This window comes from Propithecus coquereli, unplaced genomic scaffold (assembly GCF_000956105.1).
Source record: "Propithecus coquereli isolate 6110/MARCELLA unplaced genomic scaffold, Pcoq_1.0 Scaffold26, whole genome shotgun sequence".
NCBI classification, from domain to species: Eukaryota; Metazoa; Chordata; class Mammalia; order Primates; family Indriidae; genus Propithecus; species Propithecus coquereli.
In genome coordinates this window covers 2,586,038-2,597,249 of record NW_012148174.1, presented here as the reverse complement: position 1 = coordinate 2,597,249, position 11,212 = coordinate 2,586,038, and the positions used below count along the sequence as shown (strand labels likewise).

Genomic DNA, 11,212 nt, shown 5'->3' with positions numbered 1-11,212 from the left:
TGAAAGTATTATATTTTAAATATGTATAGAACTTTTTCTCTAGTTGCAGTTTTGACAGTAAAACTCACTTTTGGCATAGAATTCTTCTGTACCAGAAGGTTTTGTGTGTATCAAATAGGCGGATGAATTTAAATCATTCAAACGTTTTGCTTTTAAGACTACTGTCTAGGCTGGGCACAGTTGCTCATGCCTGTAACCCTAGCACTTTGGGAGGCTGAGGTGGGAGGATCGCTTGAGGCCAGGAGTTCAAGACCAGGCTGAGCAACATGGCAAGACCCCCATCTCTACAAAAAATAGAAAAATTAGCCGAGCATGGTGGCACATACCTCTGTAGTCTCAGCTACTTCGGGAGGCTGAGACAGGAGAATCACTTGAGCCCAGGAGTTTGAGGTTGCAGTGAGCAATGATGATGTCACTGCACTCTAGCCCAGGCAACAGAGCGAGACCCTGTCTCAACAAAAAATTTTTAAAAAGACCATCGTTTAAGATTGTTCAATAAAATTTAGTAGTTTTTCATTTTGTTTTTAAAATAAACTAAGCCTGAACTGATGATTTTTTACTATTTGCTTTAATAAAGGCATATTCCTCAAGTTTCATTTTGGCTTTTCATAAAGTAATCGGGTTGATAACATGTGGGCCTTCACTATCTGCAGATGCATTGCTCTGGGTTGGCGTGGCATCCCGATGTTGCTACTCAGATGGTCCTTGCCTCTGAGGATGACCGCTTACCAGTGATCCAGATGTGGGATCTTCGATTCGCCTCCTCTCCGCTTCGTGTCCTGGAAAACCATGCCAGGTATCCTGCTGCTGTTCCAAGAAACTTGATTTGCTTATTAGAAGTGTTTTGGGTCTTTATTTAGAAGTTTGGTGATGTTTTTGTAATCAGAAGTATGCTGTGGGAACTTAGCTGTTCTTTATAGCCATTAGCCTGTGGTTAAATTGGTTTTGTTTTGCATTGTTTTTGCTTAAAGTCACAATTTCCAAGAACCTGTCAATGACATTAAATGAGGACTTACTGCAGTTAGATTTCCTTCCTATCCATAGGTAAAACATTTAATTTACATATCTCATTCATATATATATATAATTTCTATATAAATAGGATAATTTATCCATATAATTAATTTTCATTAATCGTGAATACTGTATAACAGTAAGAAGTAGATTTCTACCACATAATTTGTACCTACACACTTTCTCATCAAAAGATGACCTATAATTTATTATTAAATGATTGGTGTGGACATTTGTTTTTATATTTTTGCTGTCATACACAGCACATTGAACATCTATGTCTTTGTAATGATCAAAGAGCATTCACATTACTAAATTGCCTTCTAGAAAGATTGTATTAAATTACACTTCTGTTAACAGTGTGTGTCCAAAGCCTAGCTGGAAATAATTTGAGATTGGTTTTCTCAAGATTAAAAATTTCCTTGTCCCTCTGTGTTTTTTATAGGGGGATTTTGGCAATTGCTTGGAGCATGGCAGATCCTGAATTGTTACTGAGCTGCGGAAAAGACGCTAAGATTCTCTGCTCCAACCCAAACACAGGAGAGGTATAGGGAGGAAATGTTTCTCAACATTATAGTCTTTGTAGCATATTATTTCTGGCTATGTTAGAAATTTTCCATATGGATTCCTTAGCGCATTATTCTGTGAAAAGTATATGGCAGTGTGTCAGAGATTTTATCAGGAACATTATCTAAGTCCAGCTGTTTTAACCAGGAAATAGGAAATTTTTCAGTCGTTGAAGTAATATTACTAAAACTAATAATCACCCCCTCCCCATTCCCAATAAAATGTATTTATTACCTAGACTCAGAAATACTTAATTTGATTTATTTCATATGTGGTTTATGGAAATTGATATCATCAATGTAGTAGAATTGTACAGGGTTTGGGTCTATTGCCTGGTTTATCATTCCTGAAGATTCTCTTTCGCTTTTGGAAACAAATAGATATAATTTTTCAGTCTCTCTTCTGAATGATAAAGCAGGAATATAAATTACAGCTTTTATACTTTTACCTTTTCTATATTCCTATGTTGTAAGTGCTTTTGTGGTTACTCTGATGGACTACTAATAAAAATAATAGTGCCTTCAATAGGTTTTAATCTATATTGTTAAAATGAAAAGCACTTTAGTTATTTGATTTCTGGCTTGAAGTTTTTGGATGTAACAATGTCTGTAAGAATATAAAAACATTAAAGTTAGAGGAGACAAGAGAAAAAATAATAATAAATTTTATCTCATATGATTTGTAGACCAAATAATAAAAATCTTGCATTTTACACTGTGTCTCCCAAGTAAGGCCAAAATTCTTATAACTTACTGTTCTGTCATCGTTTTCTCAGTTATATAATTTGATAAGATGAATTTTTGTGTATAATTAGTTATGTGCGCTTTGGCTTTGAATGAAGAGATGTTCAGGGCATGCCGCAACTGAAAAAAGTTAGATCTTTTTGTTCAAATGCAAATTAGGAATAGACAGGTGATTTAAGTGTCATCAATACCAAAGATATAAGCAGGCTAAATATCTTTTCACTTAATTATGTTTTCTTATGAAGTAAAACATTTTGAATGTCATATAAAGCCAAAGTTAAGTTCACGTGAATTATTTTTTAAGGCCTAAAATGTATGCTTGCTTCTGTGAATAGTAGTTACCATCACACTAACTTTGAGTTAGCAACAATCATAACGTTGTAAAGATTTTATATCAGCCGTTTTCTATAGTTTTTTCCATGTCCTTTGAGAGAGATTTCTTAGTGAATTCTTTCCTCTCAAGATTGATTTAAACATTTGATCTTCACATAACCTAAATATGGTTGTTTGGGTCTTGCCAAACGAAAACAGTTGGACAGGACACGGTTGATCTTTCAGAGTTTAACAAGCCAACTTTAGTAGAGTGTTCTGGTCTTTCAGATGCATGCATTACTACCATTTCAATAAAAACCAGAGACCCTCAGTTTTTAAGATACACTTTTCAAATCTGGTTGAAATTTTAAGTTACATTCCTGTTTATCATAATAAATAATTATACTGGACTGTTCTTGTATTATACTTTAAAAACCTTAGTGTTGTTTTTCTTGGCCAAAGACACTTTCTGAAAGCAAATGTTTAATTTAGATGTACTTGTTGACCACATTAATTCAGGCGTTTTGGTTATCAAGTGGCTGTATGCTTTTCTGAGTTTTGTTTTTGTTTTTTTGTTGATCTAGGTGTTATATGAACTTCCCACCAACACACAGTGGTGCTTTGATATTCAGTGGTGTCCCCGAAATCCTGCTGTCCTGTCAGCTGCTTCTTTTGATGGACGTATCAGTGTTTATTCTATCATGGGAGGGAGCACAGATGGTTTAAGGCAGAAACAAGTTGACAAGGTATTAGAAAATGTTAAAGTTTTTTATAGCACCGGAAAAAAAAATCATATTGCGTAATTATTTTGAAAATGACTTTACTGATCAGCCTTGCTGATTAATTGCATAATTGTGAGATAAAAATTTCTCAGATATGACCTGAAAAAATGAGACATAGTTTGTGTCAAAGTTACAGATTCTCACCTTCTTTTTTTTTTTTTTAAGCTTTCATCATCTTTTGGAAATCTTGATCCCTTTGGCACAGGACAGCCCCTTCCTCCATTACAAATTCCACAGCAGACAGCTCAGCACAGCATGGTGCTGCCTCTGAAGAAGCCGCCCAAGTGGATCCGAAGGCCCGTCGGTGCTTCTTTCTCAGTAGGTTGATTCTGTTTTTATGGTCCACAGGCACAATAGTGAAGTGTTATGGGATCACTCAGATGGAAGAAGTTGGGGTTTGAGATGTGTTTTCCATCATTCAAAATGGTTTATCAGAAAGGCGGGGCCTACACTCTCTTTTTCCTTATTTTATTAATAAAATTGTGGTAAAATATACATAACAATTTATCATGTTAACCATTTTTAAATGCACAGTTCAGGCCAGTTATGGTGGCTTACGCCTATAATACCAGTGCTTTGGGAGGCCAAGGTGGGAGGATCACTGGAGACTAAGAGTTTGAGACCACCTGGACAACATAGTGAGACCCCATCTCTATAAACAATTTTAAAAATTAGCCGAGAATGGTGGCACGCACATGTAGTCCTGGCTACTTGGGAAATTGAGGTGAGAGGATCATATGAGCTCAGGAGTTCGAGGTTACAGTGAGCTATGATGGCACCACTGCCTGCACTTTAGCCTGGGTGGCACATAAAGACCCTGTCTCTAAAAAAAAACCCACAGTTCCTCCCTTTTTTAAAAAAAACTTGTCTTCCTTAGCTTTCCTTTCTTTTTTTATGATGGGGAGGTGTGCTTTCTCCTTCTCTTCTTCTTTCTAGTTTTTCTTTAAATTGCCAGCTTTTTTAATTGTAAAAAACACATAACATAAGATCAGTCATCATAAACATTTTAAAATGTATGCTACACTAGTGTTAACACATTGTTTTGCAGCAGATCTCTAGAACTTTTCATCTTGCAAAACTGAAACTCTGTATCCATTGAATAACAACTCCTCATTTCCTCCTTCTGTCCCAACCTTTGGCAAGCACATTCTGCTTTTCGTTCCTGGGAGTTTGACTAGTTTAAATGACTCATATTAATGGAATCATGCAGTATTTGTCTTTTTGTGACTGACTTACTTCACTTAATATCCTCGAGGTTCATCCATGTTTTAGCATATGACATAATTTCCTTCTTTTTAAATGGTATAATATTCCATTGTATTATGTATCACATTTTCTTTATCCATTCGTCTGTTGATAGATATTTAGGTTGCTTCCACCTTTTGGCTATTGTAAATAAATACCACAGTGAACATGAGTGTGTAAATACCTCTTCAAAATCCTGTTTTCAATTTTTTGGGATACATATCCAGTAGTGAGGTTGCTGGATCATATGGTTGTTGACAGTGTGAGACAGGCTCTCACTGTGTTGCTCAGGCTGGTCTTGAACTCCTAGTCTCAAGCAATCCTCTCTCCTTAGCATCCTGAGTCACTGCGCTTATAGGTGTGAGCCCCCATGCCTGGCTGCTGTGTGTATGTTGAATAAACCGGGTTATTTGTTATGTAGAATTTCTCACATTCTAGATTTGTCTGATTGTATCTTCATGATATTGTTTGACATATTTTTCCTGGTAGTATTTCCAGAATGTTCCTCTGTCTCCTTTTTTTTTTTATTATTTCTGCATGTTATGGGGGTACAAATGTTTGGGTTACATTGCCCTTGGGCTCCCCTACCCCCCGTGTCAGAGCTTCAAGCCTGTCCATCCCCCAGATGGTGCACATCGCACTCATTATGTTTATATATACCCGTCCCCTCCTTGAAGCTTGATCACATAGAATCAGGCTATTAGAAGGAAGAAATGTTTGAATCAGGGCAAGAGTGGATATATATATGAATTGTCCAGGGACTATCTTTTCCAGTTTATCAGTGATCCTCAAGCTGTAGCTTAGAAAACTCTGGCCATCCCTGTAGACCAGGAAAAAAAAGGAATCTTTTCCTAAATATTCTTATTTCACTGCTGTTTTTAAAAATCTTATATAGGACAAGCCGTTTGTCCAATATTGAGTCACTTTTCCCCTAAAACCTACAGGTACAAAAAAATGTCAGTAATATTAATAGCTAAAATGTTTGCTATTTCCTCTGTACTCGGAACTGTTCTAAGCATTTTACATACAGTAACTCATTTAATTCTCACAACCACCTTATAAAATAGCTACTGCTGTTTTGCATATGAAGAAAGAGAGGCATAGAGAAATTAATAACTTGTCCAGTATGACACAATTATAAAACTTTTGGCTATTCTACTGGCAGTCTAATCAAACCCTACTATACATAATGATAGAAAGTGAGTCTCTTGGTAATCATGCCTAAAATTTAGATACTAAACTTATCATTTACTTCACCCCCATTGCATTTTTTATCATCGTAATGGTTAGTCACATCATATAATTCTGTATGTTCTCATTTCCCCACACTGAATGCATTATCTCCTTTGCAGTTACCATGATTTCAATCATTGTCATTCTTCTAGTAACCAGGCTCAGAATTCTTTCTTTGGCCTCTCATATTCATTCCTCAAGTACCGGCATTGATCTCTTTATAAATCTCTTGGATTTATTTATTCCTTTTACATTGCTACTACTCCGCCTAATCCTTTATCTTTTTAACTAAACTCTTCTAATAAATAGCTTGATTGTGTGTCTGTTGCTTGTGGAAAAAGACAGTCGACTTACTGCAATCCCTACGACTTACTCCAGATTTTTTGTCCTAGAATGGACATTTGATTACGTGTGATGTCATTCCTAAATCCATTCTTTGGATTGAATTAATCCCATCCGTCCTCTCCGGTCTTCTCTGCTAGCTGCACTCCTGCCTTTGAATCTCTCCCTTTGCTTAGAACTTTCCACTTTCCTTACCACTTTTTCTGAAACTTAATCGTTCAGCTAACTAGTTCTTTTCTTTTCTAAATAATTAAGACATTTTTATTATAAAATTACACATGTATGGAGGTTTAAAAAAGTTCAAACTGTACAGAAAAGCACCTCCCCACCCAAATGTAAACTACTGAGAACAGAGACTCTGATCACAGGTGTGTTCCCAATGCCTGGAGTGGTGCCTGTCAAATGGAAGGTGTCACTGTGTATTTATCATTGGACTGAAAAGTGAACATCTTCCCCCTCCATTTCCTCACCTCTACTTACTAGTATTCAAGAATAAGTAACGCTCGTTTCTTGCTCAGCAAGTTTGGAACCAAGTATAGATGAAGAATCAAAAGTATCATTTTTAGTACTGCCAACAGGTACTGTGTCCCTGTTTAGTATTTTTCATGTTAAGTTCCTTAAGGATAGCGATTTGTGTTTTTTTAAAGTCTTGGCATTTCCTATGATGCCCGACGTAGGAAACACCTTGAACACCTTGACATTTGATAGGATAATTTTGTGTAAAGCCCTTAATCCTTGTATAAACGTTACTAAGTGTGAAAACCTAATTTGGTCCTATGTTTCCTTCTTTCTCTATATTTATTTCATATGAGTATATTAATCAGATATTAACTGTGTAATTGCGTAAGAAAAAAGCAGACACAGAGCCTGCCTTGAAACTTAGGGCCTAGAACAGAAGGTAAGACAAAGACGTATAGCTAATAGTTGACTCAAAAGAGAGATACACTATGCAGGGCGCATCTGGGATGAAAGGTGATGTTTGCCAGGGCCTTGGAAAAGTAGTGGTGTTGGGTGTGTGGAAAGTAGTAAAAACAAGCGTCTGAGAAATTGTGGGGCACAGTAAATAGTACATTTCGTCTAGAAGGTGGATTGTGGAGAGGAAGAGTAGAAATTAAAGGAGGTTGTGGAGCATGGGAGGGCATGTCAGCTAACGTCCTCCAAGCTGATGTATGTTTAGGCCACAGTTCTTTCCTTTAGTGGGTTTACAATAAGCACCTTTTGGGGCCATATCCTGTGGTTAAAACTGATTTTGATCATTCGTTCTTTTCTAGTTTGGAGGCAAACTGGTTACGTTTGAGAGTGTCAGAGTGCCGTCTCAGCAGGGGGCTGAGCAGCAGCAGCAGCAGCTCGTGTTCATTAGTCAGGTCGTCACAGAAAAGGAGTTCCTCAGCCGGTCAGACCAGCTCCAGCAGGTCGTGCGGTCCCAAGGATACGTTGCTTATTGCCAGAAAAAAATTGATGCTTCGCAGATTGAGTTTGAGAAAAATGTCTGGTCCTTTTTGAAGGTAAAGTTGATATTTACAGTCATGTTATTTAATTATCCGCAAGTTTAACTGTTCCCATTATATTCTACTGTCTTCCCATTAAAGAAACAAATGGAAAGTATGATTTCTGGAATTTATGATGAAATTAAGAAACTTTATAAAGAGCACACAACCTAACTTCTTATGTCAAGAGTTCCTCCTTTTCTACTTAGAAAAGCCTAATATGAAATACTTTTTTAGTAAGTAAACAAAAAATAATATAATAGATATATTTAGGGGAGAGAGACATAACATTCAGCATACCTATTTTAAAATTAGACATAGAGCTTACTGTAATAAGAACATAGAATATTTACTATCTGTAGTAGATCCAGTTACAGAAAATAGGAAAAGAGGAAAGAGACAGAGGAGAGAGAGATTGGAGGTATTTATCATCCTGTCTTTAAGAGGAGTTAGAGGGAAAAACATTCTTTTTACTGAGTTGTGTTTTTAACACTGGAATAGCAAATAGAATTTCCTGGTTTGTCATTTTGCCTCCAGTGGAATGTCTGTTTCTTATTGCAGTTACTGAATTTTCCAAGGAAAAGCAATCTTAAATACAATTTAGATTCTAAAATTGTAGAATTTATTTTTATGTTTTGTAATTAAGTATTAATTTTGACAAAGAGATTATTTAGGACATAGTATGTTCCACATAATGTGAGTTTTACATTCATTTAAACTTTGGAAAATAGTTTGTATTTGCTAAAATTATAATTCAAAAGTAAGCTTGTTCAACCAGGATAATTAATTACTTGTATACTTACCATTAAAAAAATCTTATTTTTTAAATAACTGATTTTTGGATTCTTTCTAGCAGTGACTCTTCAGAATGGCATAGTAGACTTTAAGTATTTTTAATAATTCTTAGAATCTGATCATTTCTTATAAAAATCAGGCCTTTAAATGTAGTTCTTTGTTTCAAGAATATCTTTTTTAAAAGGTAAACTTTGAGGATGATTCTCGTGGAAAATACCTTGAACTTCTAGGATACAGAAAAGAAGACCTAGGAAAGAAGGTAAACTTTCGGTAAAGTTAAATGGCTGTGTTTATATTACATTAATACAATAAAATATTTATGTATTGTACTTTTTTTGTAAAGTTCTACATAGATTATCTCAAATCAACCAATAAACATTTAATAAGAATTTGTGTTTGATTGCCAATATTTTGAATACATATTGTTAAATGCAAAACTCCACATTATACCTGGATTTAGAATCTACCAGAATCACATTTAGTTCAAGGTGTTTTTTTGTTTTGTTTTGTGTGGTTTTTTTTTTTTTTTGAGACAGAGTCTTACTTTGTTGCCCTGGGGAAGTGCTGTGATGTCCGCCTAGCTCACAGCCACCTCAAACTCCTGGGCTCAAGCGATCCTCCTGCCTCAGCCTCTCAAGTAGCTGGGATTAGAGGCATGAGCCCGGCCTATTTTTTGTTTCTATTTTTAGTTGTCCGACTAATTTTTTTTCTATTTTTTAGTTAGAGACAGGTCTCGCTCTTGCTCAGGCTGGTCTCGAACTCCTGAGCTCAAGCGATCCACCCACTTCAGCCTCCCAGAGTGCTAGGATTATAGGCGAGAGCCACCGCGCCCAGCTTAATTCAAGCTTGATTATCAGGAATAATTGGGCCTTGAAAGATAAGACACTATGGGCTCAAACACTGGAAATCACACTGAGATTTTAAAAGGATATGTCACCAGTGGCCCTGGGGAAAAGAGAGAAGGATACTATTAGAGGTCACCCCGAGTTTACTACAACTTAAGTCATGAAAAGTAGGGCTTTATTTCAGGCTATCACAATTTTCTACCCTACCTGTGTTTATGTCTGTAGCACATAATTCCTAAACGTGTATTGAGTTAGTCCAGGTAACAAGAAGTAAATAGTAGGTATTTCGGGAACAAGAGCGATTTACTGTACTGAACCTAAATAAATAGAAAGTCCACGTGATCTGCCTAATAGTTTAACTTAAAAAAAAATTCTCCTTTAAAAAGAGGATGCTGGACACAGTGGTTCACACCTGTAATCCCAACACTTTGGGAGGCCACGGCCAGAGGCTCTCTTGAGGCCAGGTGTTCAAGATCAGCTTGGGCAAGATAGCAAGACTCCTGTCTCTACAAAAAACTAAAAAACAAAGTGAATAAATGAGTAAAATAAAAAGAGGAAATCATATTGCAGTTTGTAGTGTTGTTCTCAAAGAGGTGTTTATTTATTATTCTACAATGTTGATGTCAATGTCAATAGCAGTAAAAATGCTTTGACTTTGGAAACCTGGAAGGCAATACTTTAGATTCTCTAATTTGTGATTTGTTTTAGCCTTTCATCATTCTTTGGAAATGACTGAAGTTTTCTGTAGCATTCCAGGGTAACTGTTGCATGTTGCTCCTTAAACGTGAGACAGACCACGTCACAGCCTCACCGCTTAGCGGCTGTGTATCTTTGCTCACTCCTTTAGAGTTTTTGTATTTAACTTTATTATTAGTCTAAATTTGTTAATGCTATAAGTTTTTTAGGTTTGCAAGAGTTTAATGTGAAAGTTTTACTGCATTGCCTGATAGCAAAAAATGAGGAAATAGGATTTGATTGTCAGAATACTTCTAATAACAGTTCTTTCCATAGTGAGTACCTGAAGAAATATTTTTCAAAATTTGTTATTTTATTTAAAGCAAAGTAGAAGAGAACATACTTGTTTTGAGGTTAGTTTTGTGATTGAACAGCAGAGTGGGATGGTATCTGAGCAGTAGAACTCCACGTGAGTGAAACTAGAACTGTTGAAGCCAGTACGGCACAGCTTTTATTCTTTTCTTAAACATACTATCCTTGATACGAACTTCTGTGGATTTTTGCCAACGAGGAAGCAGTAAGAGGTGAACGTTTGCTGTATGCCCTGCAATAGAATTTCATTTAGTAGATGAGTTGTTATTTTTATTTCAGATTGCTTTGGCCTTGAACAAGGTGGATGGAGCTGATGTGGTAAGAAGGCCTTTGATAATAGCTGTCTTCTAAAATTTTAGTTAGGTCATAACAAAGAAGGAAATGTAATTTAAGAAATTTGTTTTATGCTTCATGTTATAAAAATAAATGCTGATTCTAGGTATTTTAATAAGTTAATAATTCTCATCTTAAAATAGCATAGGTTTAGCTAGCAGAGCAATTCTTTCTTTTGTCATACGTATTTGAATTTTGTAAAAGAGAAAAAACCGGAATCAGTGACTACTCAGATACTTAAGATAAAGATCTTTTTTGCTGAAGGACATTTGGTAGGAAAGAAAGGAAAGGTGTTAGCAATTATTATTCTTTGCTTTTCCTCTAATGGTGTTTTACAATAAATTTACTCAGTGTTGCTTCTTATGATTAAACTGACTCTGAATGTTAATGGTTGGGTCTTTTGTCTTCCCTGTTCACTAATAACCTTTTAATGCTACGTTCTTCAACTTCCTCTGTAATTGTTTTGT

At 35.8% G+C, this 11,212-nt stretch overlaps 1 protein-coding gene across 1 annotated transcript in view; it reads left to right on the top strand.

The window, feature by feature from the left end:
- The window catches only part of SEC31A (SEC31 homolog A (S. cerevisiae)), a 113,846-nt gene that overhangs the window by 34,358 nt on the left and 68,276 nt on the right, over nucleotides 1–11,212 (top strand). The window contains exons 5-11 of the mRNA XM_012647146.1: nucleotides 654–796; nucleotides 1,460–1,559; nucleotides 3,221–3,382; nucleotides 3,584–3,736; nucleotides 7,510–7,743; nucleotides 8,705–8,779; nucleotides 10,692–10,730. Of these exons, the coding sequence (XP_012502600.1) occupies nucleotides 654–796; nucleotides 1,460–1,559; nucleotides 3,221–3,382; nucleotides 3,584–3,736; nucleotides 7,510–7,743; nucleotides 8,705–8,779; nucleotides 10,692–10,730 (906 nt within the window). The remainder of the gene's footprint in view (nucleotides 1–653; nucleotides 797–1,459; nucleotides 1,560–3,220; nucleotides 3,383–3,583; nucleotides 3,737–7,509; nucleotides 7,744–8,704; nucleotides 8,780–10,691; nucleotides 10,731–11,212) is intronic.